Source organism: Danio rerio, chromosome 22 (genome assembly GCF_049306965.1).
Source record: "Danio rerio strain Tuebingen ecotype United States chromosome 22, GRCz12tu, whole genome shotgun sequence".
Lineage (NCBI taxonomy): Eukaryota > Metazoa > Chordata > Actinopteri > Cypriniformes > Danionidae > Danio > Danio rerio.
In genome coordinates, this window is record NC_133197.1 from 26572 (window position 1) to 54550 (window position 27979).

A 27979-nucleotide genomic window follows, 5' to 3' on the forward strand; every position below is an offset into this window, starting at 1 on the left:
GTGATTTGATGTATTTTATTAAGGTTAAATTGTTATGACAAAAACAAAACTAAATATTCACAAATGTTCATTGGGATGTCAGACCAATGTTAAAACAAAGCACTTTACAAAAACAGAGTAGAATAGCTGCATCACCCTGGATTTAAACCCATTATCTCTGCATGAGGAAATCTCACCACTCCACTAAATCACTCTATACCTTTACAGCGTGCTGCTTAATACTTCAATTTGCTTAATTATTTCCTTGCTAAAGCTGTTCTAGAGCAATACATAAAACTGACCACCAGAAGTCACTGTAGAGACCTGCATTTTGATTTAAGACACAGCCAGATGCATTTATTGCATGTGCTTTAAGACATATGGAGCACCGGCTGCTGCTGGTTTATGATGAAACAACACACCACGCTCAATAACACTTGCAGATTTAGTACATTTTCCACAAACTTACAAATAGATGAACACACTTTACCAAACATGCCTTGAATAAGAAGCATTTACTTCAATTCACAATTGTTTATACTCTTGTGAAGCAGAAAACAAGCAGTTTCAGTATAACCATGGCTGAACTCTGACTGTTGCAGTAGAGAGATTTTAAATATAAAGAATAACCTTTACAGCATTTGTGTAAAACCATAGTGTTTACAAGGATTTCAAAACACAAACACTCATGGTTGCTGCAGTTTTACTAGAGTAAAAACACAAATAACTTGTGTGTGTACATTTCACAATGCTTATTTATCTAATAGTTTTAAAGGAAATTCCTGTTGTCCGCGATTACTCTCTTAAAATGTCTTTTAATTGGCAATCACAGACGACTAGCACAGGATTAATCTTGTTTTTGGCTTTAAGATTATTTTTCTCACCCCATTGCAGAATATTTTAAAACTCACTTTGACTTTATTTCTGAAAACAAATCAATATTTTTTATTTGTCTAGAAAATGTTCCTCGATTAAAGAATGTTTAGATATTTGGTCTAGAAAGTGTGAGTATAAGAAACTCATCTTTTGGCAGAATAAACACCGGTGTTAACCTTGACTACAGACTGCTGCAACTTTAATGAAGGAATCAGCTCTGTATAGCCTCAGTCCTACAGGGGCTAATTCAGAAATAAATACAGTGTTTCCTTCATAATCTACTAAAAAACCATTTCAGAGCACATCAGAATACATTCAAACACCACAATGTATTAACCAAATAAAACAAATGTTTGTATTTTCAATTCATCAAACTCTCATAAAATGTGTCAAATTGAGTTCACCTTTTCTAATTTATTTTAATTATGTTCTTGATTTTTGTTTCTTGCTAAATTAACATATTTTGATGTCACGTTTTTTTTTACTTGCATGTATATTTTCATTGTCTCGTGTGGTTAAAAATAGTACGCGGCTCCTTTAAGAGCGGCTTTCACTTCCGGTTGCGTTCCTCCTTCAGTTCGCGGCAAACTTCAATGTAGAGAGGTGAGTTACACTGAAGCTGCGTCTAAAAAGTGTCATGAAACTAGTGTTTACTGCGATAACACATCATTTTAGTTCTGAAATTCACTCTGCTCCAGTTTAAACATGTTAGAACTGTGCGTTTACCTGCCTGCTCTGCCTATTGGTTGACCATATTATGACTGTCTTCAATAAGGACTGTTAAAGTCATGTAAAGAACGACAGCTTGTACACACACACACACACACACACAGCATTGTTGGTTTACAAAAACATCCCACAGACATAATGCTGTTGCACTAGCCAGGTTATAATAGTTTATAGGTTTTAAGATTATTTTAGGATTTTGATTAGTTTTAGTTTTTATTTGGTTTTGACTTTTTGTTTTCAGATTAAGTCAATTTTAATCGGTTTCAGAGGCAGATTTACTTGTGTTTATTAGTTTTAGTTAAAGTTTTATTGCTGTCAGTATTAGGGTTGGGTTTTTTCTTTAAGGATTTTTTAGGATTATTTTAGATGAAAGTTTAATACATATTTTTGTACTCAACATAACATAACCTTGTTTAATTTACATAAGAACTTCTTCCCTTCTTGTTTGGCCGGGAAACCCCCTGCATTTGAAAGAAGAATATGAAGACTCAAGGTAAGACTCTTGTATTAAAGCTAGTTATAGATTCATAAACATTTGTTTTAAAACAGTTTTGACATTGTACAGAAACAAAGACTGCTGTAAACTGTAAGAAGAGCTGTGCTTTATATGGATTTACTAACATAAACGGTTATATGTGAACAGTAGCCTGTCCCTGTGACGTCAGATCCAGAAAGGTCTTTTTTCAGCCCTCCTCTATAATGTTTATTTTGTGACCATTGATGAGGTTTGACTGAGGGGGCATGATGCAGTCTCAATATTATTAGCATTTTAAAGTATAAACGTAAACAATTGTATATTTAGCGTGACAGAATCAATATTTACCGGTGGCAGGATGTAAAGGGGCAGGATATAAAACAAGATGGTTATACATCCATGAAGAGAGCGATTGCTCCGTTATATTTTACATTTCTGTACAGAACGGTTATCTTTGATCTGCTGTTGGTCTCGCGCAATCATCTATTGTGATTTTTAGCAGGTCTGAGTTTACCAAGCTTGAACCTTATTGATGCAGTGACTAACAAAACTCCAAATGAAAGGGAGTCTACAGAGCAAACAGGAGTGCAGTGTGACCGCAAATTTAGACAAATGTGTGAACAATATTAGAGAGAAACAGGATACCTATCTGAAAAATTGTGTCTTACTCTTTAGAAATTGTTTGCTAAATGAATAAAACTCCACCAAAACAGTCTTTCATGTATTTCAGGGCTGATGGAGGGATCCGTTTGCGTTGTTTGTGGAGAGAGGTTGACAAGAAAGGCTAGTCTAGATATTCACATGAGTGTGGGAACAGTTATAGACAGCCATCACACCTTAAAGCACACATGACTGAATGAATTCACACCATACCAGATCCCAGAAACATCACGAGAGGAGCTGCAGATGGTTCAATCAAAAATCTCAATCAGCGAATTATGAGGATTGTTTACTGTTTATTATTATTATTAAACCAATTCAGCCTTTTTGAGTATAAGAAACTTTAAACACATGAACAAATATTGCAGTGCCTTTTGAATGGTGAACATCAGAGGTTTTATTTATGATCTTTATTTTTAATTCATGCATTTAGCCATATGTAATATCCCAAATTAAAATCTGTCACTAGTCACTAATAATCTATTCTAAACTGAATAATCATGAGCTGATTCTGGATGCTGTTCTGGGTGTTAAAGGCAGAATTCTGCCATCTGCTGGTCGGAGGAAAAGTAATAAGGCTTTGAGTTGTAGGAAGTGATTTGAGCGTACATATATGTTTATCCAGTAGAGGGCGACAGATCCACTCATGCAGCCCCCTGCAAAGAATTTACACATCACTAAACAAATGAACTTTTTAATTCAGGATAGAAGGTTCCAGTTGTTTTGTTCTTATTTGAGGGGTTTTGTATGTAAACACTTGACATGTTACTAACACTGTTTTATATTAGAGAAAGCACTTCCTATTGTGTCGATTGTTTTCATAAAACTGATGTGCAGAAGCAAAATGTACAATAATTAATAACGTCATTTATTTCTTGATTAGGCAGAGACCGTGCACATTGATTAGCACCAGCAGTGCAAAAAGTCCACAATGAAGCAAGCATATCTAAGAAGCACTAAACTGGCATAGTTCAACCCTAATAACAATGTCAAGTGAACTAATACACCCACAATATGTCAAGGAGTCAAGAGCAGTTAAAACCTATTTAGACAACACACACTTAGGATGGCAGGCACAAGTGCTAACATGATTAGGGCTAGCTAGATGCTATTAAGAGTGACGACAGTGTCTGATGTGCTATAAGCCAGTCCTTTAGATGTTGTTTGAACAGGTTCTCAGACATTGCGGCGCAGCTGTACCTGTAATATTCAGCCAGACCCAATGCACTTTTCCAGAGTGAAGCTCAGTCGTGTTGCTCTGTGTGTGCTGTTCCTCATGTTTGTGAACTGTCAGAGAGGTGGAGATGACAGACCATCAACCATTTTATCATTCATTCCTTTTCCTTTGGCTTAGTCCCTTATTCATCAAGGGTAGCCACAGCAGAATGAACCGCCAACTAATCCAGCATATGTTTTACACAGCAGATGTCCTTCCAGCTGCAACCCATCACTGGGAAACACCCAAACACACTCATTCTCACACACTCATACACTAGTGCCAGTGTAGTTGATCAGTTCCCCTATAGCGCATGTGTTTGGACTGTGGGGGAAACCGGAGCACCCGGAGGAAACCCACACCAAAACCGGGAGAACATGCAAACTCCACACAGAAATACCAGGTGACCTAGCAGAGACTCAAACCAGAGATCTTCTTGCTGTGAGGCCACAGTGCTAACCAATGAACCACAATGCCATGACAGAATGATTTTATATGTCAGACAAATGTTTGATTTTGCAGCTGAACAGTTAATGTTTTGGGAAAGTGGTACAGTGATGGTCTCTTAATGGATCTTTTTATCTAGAATTTAAATTTGGACCGGATACTAGGCATATACATTTTGAGAGTTTTTTGATGGTACTTCTGAGTCAATTAGGAGCCCAGGATATTTACATTCTGGTTCAGCTGGTACTGATTTTGTCTGCTGCTGCATTAACATCTGCCTGATTGTTTGGCAATGTTTGCAACGGTTTTGCTTACGTGGAGATTTAAACAGGACAGGGTTTACCATACTGACACATGAGCCTTGTGTTGTGTAAGTTCATCTGCATCTTGTGTTTTTACCATGTGTTTAAATCATCTGCATTCATCTGAACAAGGATACTTGAACAGACTGTAGGTGATTTATGCAGAGAGGAAATAACAACGGCATCAAAATGAAACCTTGAGGTACACCGTAGACACAGAGGGTGATGATCACTGATTCTGACGGACTGTGATTATTTGATAGATATGATTTAATCCAATGAGTCTCAATAAATGTTACGTTTAATTAGTTTGTTCGATGATATTTTATGTTTTACAGCTCGAAACGCAACACCATTATCCAGTAATAGTGTATGAAAAAACAGTTAGTGGTCTCTGTGGAGTGTTGAGCTCTGAAACTGAATGGCATTGGATGAAGAGAAAAGGAAGCAGCATTCAGATCTGTAATTAATTGTTTGGCCGTGAGTTTCTCTGCAACTGTAGGAATGACACTGATTGGACTGTGATTGGACCGTGACAGAGGATCTCCGTTTGTATAGATTGGAACGACAGCTGATGACTTCCACACAGCTGTAGAGATTCCCTCAGGAACAGAGAGGTTATTGGAGATGAATGTGGAACTGAATTCTTTCGACAGGAGAGCATCTCGGCCAGATATGTCTTTAGTTCTAGAGGCTTTAAGAGTTCTTTTTGCATGTCAGGCTTCAGATTCTGTGACGTTCTCAATTGTTTAAAGCTCCACGGTGCAGTCCATCAGTAGCCAGCAGTATCTGATGTCAGTCCATTTGCTGTACAGCATTTTTAATCCTCCTTTTCAGCATGTTGGGATGCTGATATATTGATGTTCTCTGGCAGACAGACGATAGATGCATACATGTATTTCAGCACATTAAATCAGAATATATTCTGTTATTTTCCATCATATTGATTAGACAAACACAGATTGAAAACTGTAAATGGTCTGTTTTCATTTTTATATATTCATAATTACAACAAAGCATCTTGTTTGTGTGAGACAGGAAGTGCTTTCTCTTTCTGACTCTTCTGTCGACATGGCTGGCAGACACATCAGAAAAAAACTGCGGAATCTCCCCAAATATTTTCCTCATGTACATGAGATGAGTTGGGTTGCTCATGCTGCATAAAGCCTGAAATGTGAACCTCCAAATGAGACAAATCCTCTAGAAAACAAATGTTGCTTTGCTTAGAATTCAGCCGGCAGAGGTAATTACCATCATTACCCGCTAAACCGCTCCGCCTCCACCGTTCAAACACAAATCCTGACGACATCTGCCTAAACTCATGAACGGCCACACACAAACAGCGGCGCCGGATCTTTTGACTTATTTTGGGTTTCAAAGTTTAAGAAATCCTTCAGTACAGTTTTTGAGATTGTAACAGGTGTGTGTGTGTGTGTGTGTGTGTGTGTGTGTGTGTGTGTGTGTGTGTGTTGAGCATCAGTTAAGACAGAGTTAGCACCCGAAAGCTTTAATTGTAGGGAAAACTGGATAATTCTGAGCTTTTGTCGTCTAACTCTTGGTTTAAAATCGTTATTGGGGCAAGATTAAAATCGGTGACGTATTGCTTATCTGCTAGGGGAATGATGATGCGTCAGTTTCTCATTATTATTCATAGACTGAGTTTTCTTATCGTATGGAAAGACCCTACTAATTAATTATTCATAAGAGCATGTGCTTTCTGATTTTGTTGAATGTTTTTCCCTGTGATGCTGTCAGGGACGATACAGCACGGCTGTTTGTGTGCAGCAAGCATTTTTGTCAGGAAAGCTGTACGAGAATTAAAGAACTTTCTTTCATCAGTTAAGTTCATTTCCATTCAGACACATCACCTTCATCCGTGCTGTTCATCACGTCTTTAAAATCTCCAGCTAACCCTCAGGGCTAAGGGTTAGAATAGACAGGGAAAGAGACCTGCTGCTCTGCACTGTGTCTGCATTCAGCCTGGGATTGAAGAGAGAAGTCCTCCTCTGATTTTGTAAGCCCACTGATAGCTGTTCTCTCTCTCCTCTTTCTCTCCTGCTCTGCCGGCCTGACCCACTCCTCCATCTGCTCCAGAGCTCCACGCCCATCATGGAGCGTTTCTTGAAAACATTCTGAGGTAGACTTGAACTGAAGGAGGGGGTTTGCTTTGTTTGCTTTCCCAGGAATAAGTTAGTTTATGGGTGACGCAGTGGAGCAGCAGGTAGTGCTGTCGCCTCACAGCAAGAAAGTCGCTGGTTCGAGTCTCTGCAGGGTCAGCTGGTATTTCTGTGTGGAGTTTGCATGTTCTCCCCGTGTTGTAGTGGGATTCCTCCAGGTGCTCTGGTTTCCCCCACAGTCCAAAGACACGTGGTACAGGTGAATTGAGTAGGCTAAATTGTCCGTGGTGTCTGAGTGAGAATGAAAGTGTATGGATGTTCCCCAGAGATAGGTTGGAGTTGAAAGGGCATCTGCTGCGTAAAACATGTGCTGGATGAGTTGGTGGTTCCTTCCGCTGTGGCGACCCCGGATTAATAAAGGACCTAAGCTGAAAAGAAAATGAATGAAGTTAGTAAATGACCCATTTGGCCTCACGAGACCAGTGATCAGATACTGTCTTAACCTGAAAATCAGGCCGGTTGTTTATTTATTTTAGCGTTGTCATCCAGAAATGATTATTAAATGCTGGATTCATGCACAAGATACAGTTTCTATTCCGACAGTATTGCAAACACGTTTATACCATCTAAAGTATATAATTTTATCCAAGAAAGAAACTTTAAACCGATAATAATAAGCTAATTGAAGTAACAAAAATGTATGTTATTTCTATTTTATCCAAGTCTTTATCATAGTAATATATTTATTTCTGTTTAACAATAAGCACTTTAACTGCACTCGTAAGTTAATCCTAAGTTATTTTGTGTGATCGCTGTACTCTCAGTAAACTCAAAACAGAACAGTTTTAAACTTATGTTGTCCCCCGCATTCACATGCTCCATTATACAGCTCAGGTCTTCTCAGTTATGAATCACTGCATTAGTAATGATAGTTCACACCTCCTCACATAGGAGTCTTTTATACAGCTTTTCAGTGTCTTAGAACATTTAAATCAATATATTGTTTTCTTTAAGCAAGTAAACAAGAAATGTCATTCTGAAGCGGAAGCTCTGGACTACAAGATCCAGTTCTCAAAAGTCTTGATCAAATATTCTGTACTTTTTATTCTCAATAACACTATCTTGTGCATCAATGTTGCTGATGTATTATTGTGGCCCGGTTTGTGCTGTTCACAGTGGTATACTTTAGCCGTGTATGTTTATAAGCATCTGAAAACGCAGAAATGTCAGAGCACATCAGAACTCCTCCAGGCCTCCAGAACACCCTCAGACCCCAGAGGTTAAATATGAGTGCAGACAATAAGATGGTCTACAAATAGATTATTGTTACATTGCAGGAGGATTTTTTTCAATCTATGCTGTTCTCTCTCTCTCTCTCTCTCTCTCTCTCTCTCTCTCTCTCCAGGTCAATAGTTGCTTTATTGACATGACAAATGTTACAAATATATTGCCAAAGCATTTATAAAGTTTACATTAAGAATAAAAGAACATGCATAAATAGTAAAAAATAAAATAGTAAACACGGTAAATAGTATTCGCATTAATCTATATATAATAATCGATCAGAATAAGCTGTACATTTAACAATCAACATTTTAAAATAAATTAGTAATAAAAACAATAATAATCAGTATATTCACAATAATTCATTTATAATCATCTAAATGTTTGTGTGTGTGTGTGTGTGTGTGTGTGTGTGTGTGTGTGTGTGTGTGTGTGCGTGTGTGTGTGTGTGTGTGTGTGTGTGTGTGTGTGTGTGTGTGTGTGTGTGTGTGTGTGTGTGTGTGTGTCTTTCTCTCACCTGTCGCTATACCAGGTGTGGAGGAGAGGAGGTTGATTGAGTGCACCTGCTGTCTTGCTTCCAGAGCTTTGCATCTCTCCTGCTTTGTGCCAGTGTAATGTTGCTGGTAACTCGTTGATGTTTCAATCTTTTGTAAAGCCACGTGAAACCACTTCCCTTCTCTGTGTGTTTGAGGGCCGTAGGGAGGTAGGTGTCATTCTATTTGTAATGGCTTATTCACTTGTTTACGTTTGGTTGGAGCGTTGGTGTACACTCCTATTGTTAACTTCCTTTTAAAAAGAGGAGTGTTTGTAATAGGCCCTACGCTGAAACTGGCTGCTCCATATCTGACTACCTTTGGGCTGAAACAACCCAGATTTATTTAGGAGTGCAGGCATTAAATGTACTTTTCCATTTTACACATTACATTCAAATTATTTGTAAATTATTTCAGAATAGTGGCTGCAGATTCTCCTCTAACAGAAGCCTTTTCATTTTACATTTACATTTACATTTAGTCATTTAGCAGACGCTTTTATCCAAAGCGACTTACAAATGAGGACAAGGAAGCAATTTACACAACCAAGAGCAACAATGAATAAGTACTAAAGGCAAGTTTCAGGTCTGTAAAGTCTAAGAAGGGAAGTGTTAGTAGTTTTTTTTTTTTTTTTTTTTTTTTGTTTTTGTACAATTAGTGTGATATTCAAAGAGGCAATTGCAGCTTAGGAAGTGAAGTGGAGACTAAATAGTTGAGTTTTTAGTCGTTTCTTGAAAGTAGCGAGTGACTCTGCTGTTCTGATGCAGTTAGGGAGTTCATTCCACCAACTGGGCAGATTGAGCGTGAGCGTTCGCGAAAGTGATTTTTTCCCTCTTTGGGATGGAACCACGAGGCGACGTTCATTCACAGAACGCAAGTTTCTGGAGGGCACATAGATCTGCAGAAGTGAGTGCAGATAAGAAGGTGCTAGGCCAGAAGTCACTTTGTAGGCAAACATCAGAGTTTTGAATTTGATGCGAGCAGCAACTGGCAGCCAGTGCAAACGGACTAGCAGTGGAGTGACATGTGCTCGTTTAGGTTCATTGAAGACAACTCGTGCTGCTGCATTCTGGAGCAGTTGAAGAGGCTTGATAGAGTTAGCTGGAAGCCCAGCTAGTAGAGAGTTGCAGTAATCCAGTTTGGAGAGAACAAGAGCTTGAACAAGGAGTTGAGCTGCATGTTCAGATAAGAAGGGTCGGATCTTTCTGATGTTATAGAGTGCAAATCTGCACGATCGAGCAGTTCTAGAAATGTGGTCAGAGAAGTTTAGTTGGTCATCAATCGTTACTCCAAGGCTTTTCACCATTTTGGATGCAGTAATGGTTGCCCCATCCATCTGGATTGAAAAGTTATGGTGTAGAGTCGGGTTGGCAGAAACTACAAGCATTTCCGTTTTTGCGAGGTTCAGCTGAAGATGATGATCTTTCATCCAGTGTGAAATATCCAACAGGCAGGCTGAGATACGAGCTGGAACCGAGGGATCATCAGGATGAAAAGAGAGGTATAGCTGGGTGTCATCAGCATAGCAGTGGTAGGAGAATCCATGTCTCTGGATGACTGGTCCTAGAGATGATGTGTAGATGGAGAAGAGAAGTGGCCCAAGAACAGAGCCTTGAGGTACCCCAGTGTTTAGATGCTGTAGGTTGGACACCTCTCCCCTCCAAGACACCCTGAATGACCTGTCAGAGAGGTAAGATCTAAACCATTGTATAACAGTGCCCGCAACGCCCAGTGACTCAAGCGTAGATAGCAGGATCTGGTGGTTGATAGTGTCAAAAGCAGCTGACAAGTCCAGCAAAATGAGGACTGATGATTTAGAGTCTGCTTTAGCCAGTCTGAGATCCTCCACGACCGAGAGCAGGGCAGTCTCAGTTGAGTGGCCTTTCTTAAAGCCGGATTGCTTGTTGTCCATGAGATTGTTTTGAGTAAGAAAGTCCAGGACTTGATTGAACACTACTTTCTCCAGAATCTTGGCCATGAATGGAAGCAGGGATACTGGTCTGTAGTTTTCAAGTAGCGTATGGTCCAGGTTGGGTTTCTTTAGCAGTGGGGTTACCCTAGCCTGCTTAAATGTAGTGGGGAATAAACCAGAGTCAAGAGATGTGTTAATTATGTGAGTCAGTGTTGGTATGACTGCAGGAGAGATGGCTTGCAAGAGATGAGAGGGAATGGGATCGAGTGGACAGGTGGTTGCATGGCTAGATAGCACAAGTTTGGACACCTCAGACTCAGAGAGCTGAAAAAAAGAGGTGAGTGTGTGTGGTGTTGGTGTTGTATCTTGCGTGTTTGTTGTAGGTGCAGCAAATTGAGCACTGATTTTTGCAGTTTTGGTGCAGAAGAATGTAGCAAAGTCATCAGTAGTAAGTGTGGAGGATGCGGGTGGAGGAGGAGGATAGAGGAGGGAGGAAAATGTTTTAAAAAGTAGGCGAGGATTAGTGGCATTGTTGATTTTTAGACGGTAATACGTCTGCTTTGCAGAAGTAACCTCAGCTGAGAAAGAGGACAGAAGAGTTTGGTATGTTAAGAGGTGTGCAGGATTTTTAGTTTTCCGCCAAATTCTCTCTGCAGCCCGAAGTTTTGAGCGATGCTCACGGAGAGCATCCGAGAGCCAGGGTGCAGGAGGACTGGCACGGGCTGGCCTGGATGCAAGAGGACATAATCGGTCTAGACATGATGCTAGTGTGGAGCAGAGTGTATTAGTGGCACTGTTCGAATCAAGTGCAGTGAGTTTGCGAGATGGAGGAAGAGAGTCTGAAACAATGGTGGATAGTCTATTGGGTGAGAGAGATCGTAGGTTTCTGCGAAAGGTAACCAGTGTTGGAGTGTGTGGCGGCTCAGGAGTAATGTGGATGTTGAGAGACAGAAGGAAATGATCAGATATTTGTAGTGGAGTTACTATTGTTTGATCAGTGAAGCAGTGTCGTGTGTAAATAAGGTCTAGCTGATTACCTGATTTGTGGGTAGCAGAAGTAGGTGCTCTTTTTAGGTCAAAAGAGGCAAGCAGAGTCTGAAAGTCTGCAGCTTGCGGTTTGTCAACGTAAATGTTGAAGTCACCTAGCACCAATAAGGGAGTGGCAAAATTAGAAAAAGATGAGAGAAGAACATCCAGTTCATCTAGGAAGTGACCTAATTTACCTGGTGGGCGGTAGATGACAACCACATTTATGTAGAAGGGGTGGATAATGGTGACTGCATGGAATTCAAAGGAGCTGATTGTTGGCAGGGACGGTATCAGAGTAAATTTCCATTCTTTGGAAATTAGTAGTCCAGTCCCACCCCCTCTCCCTGTCTGACGAGGAGTGTGGGAAAAAGAGAAATTAGCAGAAAGAGTAGCATGTGTAGTAGTGTCCTCCGGCCTCAACCAGGTCTCAGTTAGAGCCATGAGATTATAGTCAGAATATGTAGCTATGGAGGTAATAAAATCAGCCTTTTCCTTTACATATAAAAGCCATGCCTTTTCCTTTACATATAAATCACGGCAGAGGAGAAAACACACGCTGACCTCTGCTGTCTTCCTTCTGACTGAAAAGCACTACAATATGCTCTTCTGATGGAGAATATTCCAGAGTCCAGTGCTCATAAAGCCTACGGTCCTCATCTTGGAGATATTTTATTTATATTTATTAGGGATGCTCTGATCAGGATTTTTGCAGTCGACTCGTTGTCATGGTGATTACAGAGTGATACAGAGGACTGACTATGAAGCTTCAAGCTTTATAATGCATTAAGCACTTTCTCCCGCTAAGTATGATGCATGGAGATCTCCCCTTACCCAAGAGAATAAATGAAAGATGTTGCATATTACCCCTTAAATACATCTCTTTTTGTATTTAACATTTACAAGTGTGTGGCAGCAGCTGAACACTGAAGTTCTAGTGAACTGAAGCTGTGTCAGTCCAGTGTTCAGAGCTGAAGATCAGTTCAGTGTGGTTTAATCTTCACTGCCAAGCATCCAAACACTGAAGAGCAAATCCATCCATGAACAGAAACACAAGACCCAAACCAAGCAGGACAGTGGAGGAACAGACTTCACCAATTGACCTTGAGAAACCTATCATGGCCAGAAGCATCTTTACAGAAAATAATATAACACATAATATTTGATAGGAAATATTACAATCAATCGCTCCGCTCGCACCACAGCAGATCAAAACCCTGGAAATACAATGGCTGCACTTGCAAGAAAGAGACCATCACTCACGCGAGTCTACTGTTGCCACGATTCTGGAATTTATACCAGTATACCGGAAAGGCTCCAGTGTCCCTGTATCTGTGGTTACATGCAGTAAACAGTGGTGAGTTCGGTAAACTGATGACCTTAATGGCCAATCGCAGTCATTTCTGTTGAGCACCTGAACACAATGGCCAATCAGTGCTGTCTAAGAATACGCTCAACAGCGCTCGAATGGATGCTTTTAAAATTTCTGTACCGACTTTTCCAAATTTCAGTATCGTGACAACCCTACGTGAGTCACACCAATAGTCTATATAAACAGAGGTCGTGCCGCATCTGTATATTTTTTAGCTGCCATGACGCGAGCGCATCGATCGTTCTCGCCTCCACACACCTTCACCTTCTCCTGTGTTGTGGCTGCTGTAGGCTATGCCCAATATACAGGAGCACAAGTGACTTCCTCTGCTTGTAAACTCCTAAACAAACACCTGTGATCAGTTCATGAGATCAGCCTTATGAAGAGTCATTAACTGTGATTATAGGCTGATCAATCGGAGTATCCCTAAATATTATTATTCAGATTTCTGTTTTCAACCAAATAACCGTTCAATGTCTATTGAAGATTCTTTGTACAGCACCTTTCACAACCAATACTGTTCCACAGCAGCGGCACTAAAGGCCCACATCATTACATGACAGTCAGGGTAGTGTAGAAGCATCATTAGCCTGCAGTTACACCGTGTGTATACTGTCCTTTCCTAAGGAATAATATGATGTCAGTTTACTGGCTCTGTATGTATCAGTTCAGGCCCCATTTAGGCATCGACACACGTCTATACTTCTACAGCTCTTTATCAGTGTAGATTGTGTCAAAGCAGCTCAACATACATGCAGAGCAGAAACTATAGGCCATATCAATATTTCAGACTGCAGCCCATATTCAGTATATCAGGCAGTTTAACACGAATGAAGAGGCAGTGTGAAAAGTACCAAAAATACCCCCGCCCCGTATTATCTCCATGATGCAGTAAAGACCTCTGGTGGACAGGAGGCGCTCCTGTGGTCCGCACTGTATTTCTGTGCAGACGGACCTCTCAGGAATTTCCCTGGACGTGAGCTGAGAAAACAATCTCTCAGCCATCGCCATCAAACACAAACGACCACAACCTTCATCTATTTTTATAAGTCTCCTAGCCTCGAGCCTGCAGACAGCTGTCAAGGATGATGCTGCGAGTGAGACATTTTCCAGAGCTTATAAGGTCTGCTGGGATCTTCAGGAAGATTCTGTCCTGCCGAAAACAGACCCGGTGACCTGTAGGAATACAAACAGATGAAACGTTACTGCCATTATCAAGGCCATGATCGTTTAACCCATAGCTGAAGGACAAAGCCCGTCACATTCTTCTGTCACAGAGCTGCTGTGGCCTTTCAGACTGCGCACACCTTTCAGGTGTCAGAGACGGGCTCTAGTTAAATGAAGAGAGTATTTGCCAACTCAATGAATTAACATGTTGAATATTCTCTTAGTGTTTGTGTGTGGGTGTTTGTGTATGCATGTTCATTTATACTTTATTTTTATACCCTGCCTGCTGCAACAGAAATATCTCCACTGTGTGATGAAAGAAGAGATCAATCAATCAATCAATCAATCAATCAATATTGATTTACAGCCACCAGTGTTCCCACAACCAAATAGCAAATTCCATGACTAAAACACTTACATTACACTACTTACATCACATTACATGTATGAATGGGGAAAGCATGTCATTGTTGAGTATCTTCTATAATAGTAAAAATATTACATTATTAAGTTTTGTTGTTGTTGTTGTTGTTGTTTTAATCATGTGTCAGGATTTTATTTGGCCTCTGAGTGTTGCAGCTTGTGAAGGCTTTCCTCTCAGACCTGTGACCTTCTCTATGTGAGGTGAAACTGCTGATGATTTTTTGTGTTTGTTTCTGTCCCCCAGGAGTACAATAAAAACATTTGACTTTATTTATTATTTTATACATTACTCAATGACATAGTGTTAAGGACAGTATTATGTCTATGGGTTGCTGCTGGACACACACACAGTAGATGGAAGCATTTACGGACAATAAAATGATTGAAAAACTGAGATGAACATGTGCTATGAAGAGAGAGAAAATCTCATCAGACCTGTGCGTTTACCAGTTAAAGCTGCTGGTTCTGTCAACAGACTCTTGTGATGAAAGAAGAACAGCAATGCCTTCTTTGATGAGGCGTATTAATAAAAATGCTTGAGCAGCAGAAGTGCTGCAACCGTACACCAGAAGCTCGCAGACGCTCCCCCACAGCTGAGCCGTGGCCAACACACAAGCTGCTCATCCATACACAGCCATATAGGGAACGCCTGCTCATTTACAACTCTGTGTGTAGCTTTTCATCCACTGAGCTTGCACTAATGTCTCGATGTTCCTGAGGGCTTCACTGTAAACAAAAATCATCTGAAACCCACTCGGCCTCTTACATTATCAGCTATTTCAGCTAAAAACCAGTGATGAGAACATTAATGGTCAAGGCTGTATATTTAGATTGCATTCCTCCCCACACCACAAACCCTCTTCATTAATATGACTTGAGCCTATTTATAAACATGCTTGACTTAGAGATGCACTGAAATTGTATACCAGAGCCACCTGACAGCTCCTCCACGGCCGTGCCCACATTGGTGAAGTGCCAGGGAGATTATCTGAGGCCGCAAAGGCACACTGAAGTCATGAGCATCTGAATGCCATTTCCATAGAGCCAAATGTCTGGGGTGTTCAGTCCTGCCAATACAAATCTGATAATAAAGACTTGACTAGAAGTATTAATTGGGGTAGCAGAACTATCTTCATCTTAAATGCTTCATCTAGTGCCTTTGGGCCAGACAAAATCAACAAGGTTGTTTGCCCATTCACCACTACAGGACATTTGCCTGTTTTTAACCTCTTCTTTTCTGGCTTACTCTCTATGGTTTAACCAGTGAAAACATGATGTCCTTTGCATGTCTTCTTCTGTTCAAGTAAAAATCCGATATTGAGCACACAAAAATACTTTCATCTTTTGTGAAAACTCAGTAGAGTATCTGCTGCAGACAATGTGAAGTCACGTGCACATACAACTATCACAATAGAAAGAATTGATCCTTTTAGACCACTATGTGTATCAAGTGATCAATATACAAATACAGAGAATTAAATTAATCCTAAATTCAGAGCCACTTCACTGACATCTTATCAATCAGTCCATAGGGTGTGTAACTGTATCCTAGGATAAAAATAACAGAACAGTTCAACACAATCATATATATAGACATTAAAACCCAACCCATTACAACCAAAAACAGTGCGCCTCGACTGCCGAGACAATGTCTTGAGAGTATAAAAGGAAACATCTTACATCTGAAGGACTGTCAGCCACTGGGGAGGTAAGAGAACAAAACATGACATTATTAATAACTGCATTTGATTGCTGTTTGTATACTTCAGAAAATTGGTTAATATTGGAAAATATATCAGAACAAACAAAACATGCTAAACATTACTTTATTATTATTATTAGTAGTAGTAGTATTAAATACTATCCTCATATGCATTTCACAGAACCCAGCAGAAACCCTTCAACTCTTGAAAACAAGAAGGTGAGCAGCTTGGATGTACATGTCGTCATATCCTGCATCGTTCTGAATAGTACTGTGAAATGCAAGATACTGGAAAACATTTCTTCAGATCTAAGCAAAGATAGACAATTAACCTCTTAACCTCTTAACATTTTATAAGAAAAGTACAACCATGGGGGATGGAGAAATGGAGTGTTTTGGCCCGGCGGCCATTTACCTCCGGAAGCCAGAGAGAGAGAGAATAGAGGCCCAGAACACTCCCTTTGATGCCAAATCGGCGTACTTTGTGATCGATGCAGACGAGATGTACCTGAAGGGTACTCTTACAAGTAGAGAGGGTGGCAAAGCTACTGTCAAAACTCACAGTGGGAAAGTAAGCATCACACAGAAAATATAAGCCTTTAAGTTACTGTGTTTGATTCTGTGTAAGTTCAGATATTGTCCAACAGTGAAAACAGAAAGTCTCAATGTTCATTTCAGACCGTCACGGTAAAAGAAGATGAGGTTTTCCCCATGAATCCTCCCAAGTTTGACAAAATTGAGGACATGGCCATGATGACCCACCTCAACGAGCCATCTGTGCTGTATAACCTCAAAGAGCGTTACGCAGCATGGATGATCTATGTGAGTCTCTGTGAATCTTATTTTACTCCTGCACTGTAAAAAAATGACTCAACTTAAAATTTTAGGGCAACAAACTTCAGGACATTTTTGAGTTGACTCAACTTTCAACCCAATTACTGCATGTGACTCAATTTAGTTGAGAAAACCTTAAAAACCTCCTGAAGTTTGTTGCCTTAATTTTAAGTTGTCAACTTTTTTTATTTGCTAAGTGGTGGACGGGGTAGCAGCACTGTAAAACTGGACTGTCAATCTCTGTTTCAGACCTACTCTGGCTTGTTCTGCGTCACTGTCAATCCATACAAATGGCTCCCAGTGTACGACGCAGTTGTTGTGGCTGGATACAGAGGCAAGAAGAGGATTGAAGCCCCACCTCACATCTTCTCCATCTCTGACAACGCCTACCAGTTCATGCTCACTGGTAAGTGCTTACCAACTATGTAGAAAACCACACATAGCTGCAATTTTTCTGCTAAACAGAAGATTGAAAATAAATAAATTTTGTAAGTTAATAAACATTACCTCACAGTACTGCTTATTCTCATCTAAACTGTTTGCATAAGCAGATATCATATTCATTACTAACAATACATGAACAAAAAAGCAAAGAATCCCTGAGTGCACTCTATGCTTGATTTTTAGATCGTGAAAATCAGTCTGTTCTGATTACGTGAGTAAACACAAATTAAATTAAGCATTTTCAATGGAAAAGGGTGCTCTTAGGAGTGTCTTTAAGTCCTTATGTAACACCTAACTATACTAATAATCAGTGTTATCACTTACTCAATCCGCAATTTGTACAGTAGATAGCCACAACCTAGCACTGAACCTAATGAACCTCCAGTGCTGGGAAACACCAATACAATCTCTCATTCAACAGTACAGCCTATTGAGTTATTTAGGTGTCACCTGTTTTGAAAACATTGCTAAGATTCCATTAACAACAATTCTACCTTTAATTTTAAAATAATTTTCAGATCGTGAAAACCAGTCTGTCCTGATCACGTGAGTAAATATTTTCCAACAACAAAAAAAATTAATATGATAATGTGAACCATATATTTTCTAAACAAATGATAATCTTGTGTAAATCTCTATAGTGGAGAATCTGGTGCAGGAAAGACTGTGAACACGAAACGTGTCATTCAGTACTTTGCAACTGTTGGTGCCATGTCTGGAGCAAAGAAACAAGAGCCTGTTGCTGGAAAAATGCAGGTCAGTGAACACCTATTCATGTGGTGAATTACAGAATTTAAACTTCACCTAATACCTGTCCACTGTACTAAAATACCATCCAGGGGTCACTGGAGGACCAGATCATTGCTGCAAACCCTCTGCTGGAGGCTTATGGTAATGCCAAGACTGTGAGGAATGACAACTCCTCTCGTTTTGTAAGTTAAATATATAACTTTACATTTAAAAAAAAAATGACACATTTTAAACCTTCTAAATGGTTAAGCTTAAGTAAATAAATCTGTAGGGAAAATTCATCAGGATTCATTTTGGGTCCACTGGAAAACTGGCCTCAGCTGACATTGAAACCTGTGAGTTGAAAATATTTTAAAGCAAAGATTAACAAGCATGCAAAATGTACATAAATCAGCTTTTTTGTTGTTTTTGTTGTTCCAAAGATCTGCTGGAAAAGTCAAGAGTAACATTCCAGCTGTCTGCTGAGAGGAGTTACCACATCTTCTACCAGCTCATGACTGGACACAAGCCAGAGCTGCTGGGTGAGAAACCTACAGGACTGTCTGTTTCAGGTCTTCTTAAAAACCCTGTTAACATATACTGTATATCAATTCTTCACAGAGGCCCTGCTCATCACCACCAACCCTTATGACTATCCAATGATCAGCCAGGGTGAAATCACTGTCAAGAGCATCAATGATGTGGAGGAGTTCATTGCCACAGATGTATGTGGACAAAAAATAATATCAGTGTTGTCTTCATGAAATATATAGACATAGATAGAAAATAACCCTCAATACTGAATTACATGTGTTATAAGATACCATCTCTTTTTGGCTTTCGAGTTATATGTTTAATTGGTTTGTGTAAAACAGACTGCCATTGACATTCTGGGTTTCACTGCTGATGAGAAAATCGCCATCTACAAGCTGACCGGTGCTGTGATGCATCATGGGAGCATGAAGTTCAAACAGAAGCAGAGAGAGGAGCAGGCTGAACCTGATGGCACTGAGGGTAAGACATGGCAGAAGCACATATTAGCATGCCAACATTGGCTTCATCAGTGACAATAATGTGTAAATCTGTTCTTCCTCAGTGGCTGATAAAATCGCCTACCTCATGGGCCTCAACTCTGCTGACATGCTGAAAGCTCTGTGTTACCCCAGAGTGAAGGTCGGAAACGAGATGGTGACCAAAGGCCAGACAGTCCCGCAGGTGATCACTTACCTGCTTGATAGATGAATGCATCTAGAAATTTCTAAAAGACCTGAACAGCAGAAAATAAAGCCTAATATCAACTAAACCGACTCTTGAATTTCTCAGGTGAACAACGCAGTGTCAGCTCTCTGCAAGTCTGTCTATGAGAAAATGTTCTTGTGGATGGTCATCCGTATCAATGAGATGTTGGACACAAAGCAGCCCAGACAGTTCTTCATTGGTGTGCTGGACATTGCTGGATTTGAGATCTTTGATGTAAGCAACAGTCATTTAGGAGCATCATATCATTTAGGAGTCAAAGACTAACAGTCATTAGTAAGAACTTGCCTCTGCTCTATTACCAGTACAACAGCTTGGAGCAGCTTTGCATCAACTTCACAAATGAGAAACTGCAACAGTTCTTCAACCACCACATGTTTGTTCTGGAGCAAGAGGAGTACAAGAAAGAAGGCATCGAATGGGAGTTCATTGACTTCGGTATGGACTTGGCTGCCTGCATTGAGCTCATTGAGAAGGTAAGAAGACATTCAGCAGCTTAAATGCCTATTCACATCATGCCTGTACTTAATAATGAGTGTGAATATTTCTTCGACAGCCAATGGGCATCTTCTCCATCCTTGAAGAGGAGTGCATGTTCCCCAAGGCCACAGACACAAGCTTTAAAAACAAACTACATGACCAGCATCTGGGCAAATGTTCAGCTTTCCAGAAGCCCAAGCCTGCCAAAGGTAAGGCAGAGGCTCACTTCTCTCTAGTGCACTACGCCGGCACTGTGGACTACAACATTGTTGGCTGGCTGGATAAGAACAAGGATCCACTGAACGACTCTGTTGTGCAACTCTACCAAAAGTCTTCGCTCAAAGTGCTGGCCTTCCTGTATGCCTCTCATGCCGCTGCTGAAGGTACAACTATCTGCATTTACTGAATTCTGATTTTACGAGTATCTGAAACATCTGTCATTATAAAAAAAATATTGAATGAATAATGTAAATAACAAAACATTGACATTTTTTTTGTCATTAAACAGCTGAGGGTGGTGGAGGAAAGAAAGGAGGCAAGAAGAAGGGTGGTTCCTTCCAGACTGTGTCTGCACTGTTTAGGGTAACCAGATTCTCTCTTCTGATGAAGGATGTGAAATTCATTGTGCATTAAAGATTAGACTAATGCAAACACTTCCACAGGAGAACTTGGGTAAGCTGATGACTAACCTGAGGAGCACTCACCCTCACTTTGTGCGCTGCTTGATTCCTAATGAGTCCAAGACTCCAGGTATACATGATCTCTAATAGCTTCAATGCGTCACAGTTCTGAAAATATTTCTGGAACCAATAAAATATCTTTCATTCAGGTCTGATGGAGAACTTCCTGGTTATCCACCAGCTCAGGTGTAACGGTGTGCTGGAGGGTATCAGAATCTGCAGGAAGGGTTTCCCCAGCAGAATCCTCTACGGTGACTTCAAGCAGCGGTAATGATACTCTCACTACCTCTAACTTAAACATGATGCACTAAATATACTTCAACATCTGATAATTCTGATTTTGAAGTTTTACAACATGACTCTCACTGAATATTCTCCAGGTACAAAGTATTGAATGCTAGTGTCATTCCTGAGGGACAGTTCATCGACAACAAAAAGGCTTCAGAGAAACTCTTGGGCTCTATTGATGTTGATCACACCCAATACAAGTTTGGACACACCAAGGTGAGCTACTCTGTAAAACGTGCAGAACAGTTTAACACAAAATATAGTTGAATTCTGTCATGCATCATTAAACTTGAAACATATTTTATAACTCTGGGACAAGATCAAAAACAGAGAAAGATAAAAAATAATCCATCTTAACCTTAAAATACGACAATATTTTGGGTAAAACAATAAGTGTATGGCAAATATGGTAACCTATACTTAAATTGTTGGCTGCATTTATTCAGAGTTAGTGCACACAAACTAGAAACATTTACGTTTCGGGATAGCTGCTATGTTTAAGAATCCAACCGGCAATATTTTTCTATAAAAGACACATTTTTCTATTAAACTTTTGACTCCAAAAACAGTAATATATTAAAAACGTCATACTGTGTGCTTCAGGCCACACACATTTGAAGTGGACTGCTTGACTTCAACATGACACCACTAATGCCTGCCAAATGTTCATTTAGGTGTTCTTCAAAGCTGGTCTGCTGGGTACTCTTGAGGAGATGAGAGACGAAAAACTTGCAACGTTGGTTACCATGACTCAAGCTTTGTGCCGTGGATTCGTCATGAGAAAGGAGTTTGTCAAAATGATGGAGAGGAGGTACAATTGACTTATACCAGTAAAACTGTTTGAGGGAAAAAAGCAATTTGTTACCAACAACTGGTTAAGGCTTATTTACTTATTACATTTTTTACAGAGAAGCAATTTATTCCATCCAATACAACATCCGCTCATTCATGAATGTCAAACATTGGCCATGGATGAAGCTCTACTTCAAGATCAAGCCTCTTCTGAAGAGTGCAGAGACTGAGAAAGAAATGGCAGCCATGAAGGAGAACTTTGAGAAAATGAAAGAAGATCTAACGAAGGCATTGGCTAAAAAGAAGGAGCTGGAGGAGAAAATGGTGTCACTTCTTCAGGAGAAAAATGACCTTCAACTACAAGTAGCATCTGTGAGTATTTAATTTATTTTATTTTATTTTATATGGAAGCAACAACTATGAACATAAGTCAATAACTGTATCCATCTGAATGATCAGGAAAGTGAAAACCTCTCAGATGCTGAGGAGAGATGTGAAGGTCTCATCAAAAGCAAGATCCAGCTCGAGGCTAAACTCAAAGAGACAACCGAGAGGCTGGAAGATGAGGAGGAAATCAATGCTGAACTGACGGCCAAGAAGAGGAAGCTGGAGGACGAATGCTCCGAGCTGAAGAAAGACATTGATGACCTGGAGCTCACTTTAGCCAAAGTGGAGAAGGAGAAACATGCAACAGAAAATAAGGTTCACATTATTTTCACATCTTCACACTGTGCTGTTCAGTTTCTTGAGAATACAATCAAAGAGCAATGTTTCCATTTTAGGTGAAAAACCTGACAGAGGAGATGGCCTCTCAGGATGAGAGCATTGCCAAGCTGACCAAAGAGAAGAAAGCCCTCCAAGAGGCGCATCAGCAGACCCTTGATGACCTTCAGGCAGAGGAAGACAAAGTCAACACTCTGACTAAATCTAAGAGCAAGCTTGAGCAGCAAGTGGATGATGTAAGATGTTTAACGTAACTTTAATTACTTCTGTAAACAACACCAAATTTTAATGTTCTGGTTTCTGTAACAACAGCTTGAGGGCTCCCTGGAGCAAGAGAAGAAGCTCCGTATGGATCTTGAGAGAGCCAAGAGGAAGCTTGAGGGTGACCTGAAACTGGCCCAAGAGTCCATAATGGACCTGGAGAACGACAAGCAGCAATCCGAGGAGAAGATCAAGAAGTGAGTGGACTGCAGCCTGCACACAATTATACTATTTAATATATATATATATATATTAAAATGTATTTAAAAATATTTTAACAACAGGAAAGACTTTGAGATAAGCCAGCTCCTCAGCAAGATTGAGGATGAACAGTCTTTGGGAGCACAGCTTCAGAAGAAGATCAAAGAACTTCAGGTAACACTAATTGACACTAAATATTTTTTATAAATGAAATATATATATATTTTTTGTGTGGAGTTTCCATGTTTTCCCCCACAGTCCAAAGACATGCACTATATCTAAATTGGGTAAACAAAATTGGACATAGTGTATATGCGTTCTGTGAATGAACGTCGCCTCGTGGTTCCATCCCAAAGAGGGAAGAAATCACTTTCGCGAACGCTCACGCTCAATCTGCCCAGTTGGTGGAATGAACTCCCTAACTGCATCAGAACAGCAGAGTCACTCGCTACTTTCAAGAAACGACTAAAAACTCAACTATTTAGTCTCCACTTCACTTCCTAATCTGCAATTGCCTCTCTAAATATCACACTAACTGTACCCCCAAAAAAAAAAATACTAATACTACTAATACTTTCCTTCTTAGACTTTACAGACCTGAAACTTGCCTATATCACTTATTCATTGTTGTTCTTCTAGTTGTGTAAATTGCTTCCTTGTCCTCATTTGTAAGTCGCTTTGGATAAAAGCGTCTGCTAAATGACTAAAAATGTATAAGTGCATGTGTGAAGTCTGTAGGTGTGTGCAGTACTATGTTGCAGCTGGAAGGGCATCCACTGCGTAAAACATGGTGGTTCATTCCACTGTGGCAACCTCTGAAAAAACAAGGGACTAAGCTAAAGAAAAATTAAAAAATGAATAAATCTTTATTACAAATGGCACAAAATTATCACTTTTTTTTGTTTAGGCCCGTATTGAGGAGCTGGAGGAGGAAATCGAGGCTGAACGAGCTGCTCGTGCTAAAGTGGAGAAGCAGAGAGCCGATCTCTCCAGGGAACTTGAAGAGATCAGTGAGAGGCTTGAGGAAGCTGGAGGTGCCACTGCTGCCCAGATTGAGATGAACAAGAAGCGTGAAGCAGAATTCCAGAAGCTGCGTCGTGATCTGGAAGAGTCCACCTTGCAGCATGAAGCTACGGCTGCAGCTCTCCGAAAGAAGCAGGCAGACAGTGTGGCTGAGCTCGGAGAACAGATCGACAACCTCCAGCGGGTCAAGCAGAAGCTGGAGAAGGAAAAGAGTGAATACAAGATGGAGATTGATGACTTGTCAAGCAACATGGAGGCTGTGGCTAAAGCAAAGGTAATGTCGTAATTAAATCATAACAAATATATAAAACCCTATTTGCAGACACCTGTACATAACTCTAAATGTCTTTAGGCTAATTTAGAGAAGATGTGCCGCACTCTTGAAGATCAGCTGAGTGAAATCAAGACCAAAAGTGATGAAAATATTCGCCAGTTGAATGACATGAATGCACAACGGGCAAGACTTCAGACTGAAAATGGTAAGACATGGCAGGTAAAAAAACTAAAAGAATTTATTAAAAGTTCAGGTAAAAAAAGCTCTATTCATGATAATACCCATTATCTTGTGTAAAGGTGAATTTAGCCGACAACTGGAAGAGAAAGAAGCACTTGTTTCACAGTTAACTAGAGGAAAACAGGCCTATACACAGCAAATTGAGGAGCTCAAGAGACATGTTGAGGAAGAAGTCAAAGTAAGTCTATACAAAATACAATTTCTGTTTTCTGATAACTTAAACAATTGGAAAGATAAGTAGACTCTTTAAAATACTGTTTCCTTTAAGGCCAAGAACGCTTTGGCCCATGCAGTTCAGTCTGCCCGCCATGACTGTGATCTGCTCAGAGAGCAGTTTGAGGAAGAGCAAGAGGCCAAAGCTGAACTCCAGCGTGGAATGTCTAAGGCCAACAGTGAGGTGGCACAATGGAGAACCAAATATGAGACTGACGCCATCCAGCGTACAGAGGAGCTTGAGGAATCCAAGTAAACAACGCAAAGAAAAGTCTTCACTGTTTCCAATTTATTTATGACATATTAGGGTTCAATGTATTTTATGTTTTAAAGGAAAAAGCTGGCTCAGCGTCTGCAGGATGCTGAAGAATCCATTGAGGCAGTGAACTCCAAGTGTGCATCGCTGGAGAAGACAAAACAGAGACTGCAGGGTGAAGTAGAGGACCTCATGATTGATGTGGAGAGAGCAAATGCATTGGCTGCTAACCTTGACAAGAAGCAGAGAAACTTTGACAAGGTAAGAAAGAAGTGGAACATCTAGATTCCTAAACCCTGAACTGCAGACCATGCTAATAAACAATGCCCACATTATCAGGTCCTCGCAGAGTGGAAGCAGAAGTATGAGGAAGGCCAGGCTGAACTAGAAGGGGCTCAGAAAGAAGCTCGCTCTCTCAGCACTGAGATTTTCAAAATGAAGAACTCTTATGAAGAAGCCCTGGACCAGCTTGAGACCCTGAAGAGGGAGAACAAGAATCTGCAACGTAAACGCCACTTTTATTTACAGAAAGAATTTAATAAGCAACAGTTTTAGAAGAACTAATAAATACAGTTTTTTAAACCCATTTAGAGGAGATTTCTGACCTCACTGAGCAGCTTGGAGAGACTGGAAAGAGCATTCATGAGTTAGAGAAAGCCAAGAAGACTGTGGAGTCTGAGAAAGTAGAGATCCAGACTGCACTTGAAGAAGCCGAGGTACTATTTCTTTATCACTTAAAATTATAGAACTGTTTTGAACAACAATAACAGGAGTTTAACACTGTCATATAATCCATCTTAATAGTGCTTCAATACAAATCAGGAAAATGAAATTAGATTGTGTCTGTTTCTCCTGTAGGGCACCCTAGAGCATGAGGAGTCCAAGATTCTGCGTGTGCAGCTGGAGCTGAACCAGGTGAAGAGTGAGATTGACAGGAAGCTTGCTGAGAAGGATGAAGAGATAGAACAGATCAAGAGGAACAGCCAAAGAGTGATGGATTCCATGCAGAGCACTCTGGACTCTGAGATCAGGAGCAGAAATGATGCCCTGAGAGTCAAAAAGAAGATGGAGGGAGATCTGAATGAGATGGAGATCCAGCTGAGTCATGCCAACCGACAGGCCGCTGAAGCCCAGAAACAGCTCAGGAATGTCCAAGGCCAACTCAAGGTATCTTTGCAAAGAATAAGAAACATTTGACATTTTAAATGAATGTAAGATAATTAACAACGAAAAAACATTATCACAGGATGCCCAACTGCACCTTGATGAAGCCATCAGAGGACAAGAGGACATGAAGGAGCAGGTGGCCATGGTGGAGCGGAGGAATAACCTGATGCAAGCAGAGATTGAGGAGCTGAGAGCCGCACTGGAGCAAACAGAGAGAGGCCGCAAAGTGGCAGAGCAGGAGCTGGTGGATGCCAGTGAGCGTGTGGGACTGCTGCACTCACAAGTACAGAAACTCATCACGAATGCATTTAAAAACACATGCAAGGCTGCTTGAAAACAGGCAGACACTAAAACTATCTATAACTTGCAGAATACAAGTCTTATTAACACCAAGAAGAAGCTTGAGGCTGATCTGGTTCAAATTCAAGGTGAGGTGGATGATGCAGTTCAGGAGGCCAGAAACGCAGAGGAGAAGGCCAAGAAGGCCATCACTGATGTGAGTGTTTACATTCTGTTGCTCTATTCTCTCGTAAACTCTTTTACTGAGCTGCCTGTGGTTACAAAGGAAAGCTTCATGGAAGGTTCTTCTACAAACTCTGATCATTCAAACTTTATTGGCTGATATTTCAGGCTGCCATGATGGCTGAGGAGCTGAAGAAGGAGCAGGACACCAGTGCTCACCTGGAGAGGATGAAGAAGAACCTGGAGGTGACTGTCAAAGACCTGCAGCACCGTCTGGATGAGGCAGAGAATCTGGCCATGAAGGGTGGAAAGAAACAGCTCCAGAAACTGGAGTCCAGGGTAAGGTTGTGCGGCTACATACAATTAACACTTAGATTTAAAGGCTAGAGCTGATTTTCTTACTAACTTTACTGAAGGTTCGTGAGTTGGAGAGTGAAGTTGAAGCTGAACAGAGACGCGGTGCAGATGCTGTTAAAGGAGTGCGTAAATATGAAAGGAGGGTGAAGGAGCTCACCTACCAGGTAAAGCAGCACAGGAATTTGAAATGTTACACTGCAGTTTGTAATATACATAGTTTAAGGCTACTAACAATATTTACACCGACAGACCGAGGAAGACAAGAAGAACGTGACTCGCCTGCAGGATCTGGTGGACAAGCTGCAGCTGAAAGTGAAGGCCTACAAGCGCCAGGCTGAAGAAGCTGTAAGTCTAATATCCAATGCCTCCTGCAGTGTGACGCTTTGATAAAATGACAGATAAAAGTGGATGGATATCTTGTGTAATCCCAACAGGAGGAGCAGGCCAACACTCACCTGTCCAGGTACAGGAAGGTGCAGCATGAGATGGAGGAGGCTCAGGAGCGCGCTGACATCGCCGAGTCCCAGGTCAACAAGCTGAGAGCCAAGAGCCGCGATGTAGGAAAGGTACCAATAAATGATGATAAAGTAAAGAAAATGTATACTTCACATGCAACAGAATCGTAATGTTTGTTATTTTGCTTTTTTAAGAGCAAAGATGAAGAATGAAGATGAGACACTTCTCCTAAAAGCAGACATTTAATATGACACAGCAAGCATAAAATATGATTTGTTCGTGCTGAGTTTTACTACGTCCATTAAAATTGTGAATTATGATTCTGTTCTTTTATCACTTTTTCCAGTTTCACACTTCATCACATACTCCTGTTTTTTAACAGGAGACATCGATTCATGGATTCAGTACTCCTCACCTTGATGACTAGAATTCTCTTTTCTACAGTTCACTCCCAAATACAACAATACATCAGCTAAAATATGTACATAAATGAGAAACACTGAACTCACAAAAAAATGTAAACCTATCTTGATAGGACAAAAGTGTAGTCAAGTCACCTTTACCTGTATAAAGCTTAATGCAATACAGATGGTGTGAAAGCAGTTTTGCAGAGATTACCACG

General features: G+C 40.5%; 2 protein-coding genes across 22 annotated transcripts in view; one reads left to right on the top strand and one right to left on the bottom strand.

The window, feature by feature from the left end:
• LOC141380113 (uncharacterized) overlaps positions 1-27979 on the bottom strand; it is a 95973-nt gene that overhangs the window by 605 nt on the left and 67389 nt on the right. For 4 of the 20 annotated variants that reach the window (XM_073936829.1, XM_073936830.1, XM_073936832.1 and 1 more), the window contains one exon: positions 9216-14104. In XM_073936829.1, coding sequence (XP_073792930.1) covers positions 9304-12000 — 2697 coding nt within the window. In that variant the 5' untranslated portion in view covers positions 12001-14104 and the 3' untranslated portion in view covers positions 9216-9303. Of the gene's footprint in view, positions 5552-6552; positions 7230-8602; positions 9069-9215; positions 14105-27979 lie in introns of those variants that run through there. The other 16 variants (XR_012397569.1, XR_012397564.1, XR_012397574.1 and 13 more) reach the window with 9 other exon arrangements.
• Positions 1431-27677, top strand: LOC100537594 (myosin heavy chain, fast skeletal muscle-like). Of its 2 annotated transcripts, XM_021469470.3 has the most exons (44): positions 1431-1458; positions 2012-2077; positions 8618-8788; positions 14763-16226; positions 16402-16439; positions 16579-16791; positions 16899-17042; positions 17304-17460; positions 18017-18044; positions 18140-18254; positions 18338-18430; positions 18520-18583; positions 18671-18769; positions 18849-18952; positions 19103-19241; positions 19324-19442; positions 19551-19700; positions 19790-19960; positions 20041-20347; positions 20473-20546; positions 20627-20714; positions 20794-20911; positions 21025-21148; positions 21607-21743; positions 21841-22096; positions 22184-22426; positions 22507-22683; positions 22760-22905; positions 22993-23083; positions 23817-24206; positions 24285-24411; positions 24506-24624; positions 24715-24911; positions 24993-25176; positions 25255-25420; positions 25507-25631; positions 25774-26082; positions 26162-26365; positions 26453-26578; positions 26713-26883; positions 26961-27065; positions 27151-27246; positions 27336-27467; positions 27552-27677. In XM_021469470.3, the coding sequence occupies exons 6-44, from the start codon at positions 16591-16593 to the stop codon at positions 27567-27569; spliced, it is 5814 nt and encodes a 1937-aa protein (XP_021325145.2). In that variant the 5' UTR covers positions 1431-1458; positions 2012-2077; positions 8618-8788; positions 14763-16226; positions 16402-16439; positions 16579-16590; the 3' UTR covers positions 27570-27677. The 2 variants fall into 2 exon arrangements, with proteins under 2 accessions (XP_021325145.2, XP_073792928.1); XM_073936827.1 differs by lacking the exons at positions 1431-1458; positions 2012-2077; positions 8618-8788 and having other exon boundaries at positions 15633-16226; positions 16584-16791.

Bases quoted from the DNA above. Each gene is read 5' to 3' on its own strand.
- LOC100537594 (XM_021469470.3), top strand. From the start codon at position 16,591: ATGGGGGATGGAGAAATGGAGTGTTTTGGCCCGGCGGCCATTTACCTC. The intron at 18,255-18,337 runs GTCAGTGAACAC...AATACCATCCAG, and splicing joins CTGTTGCTGGAAAAATGCAG to GGGTCACTGGAGGACCAGAT. The intron at 19,961-20,040 runs GTAAGAAGACAT...TTTCTTCGACAG, and splicing joins GCATTGAGCTCATTGAGAAG to CCAATGGGCATCTTCTCCAT.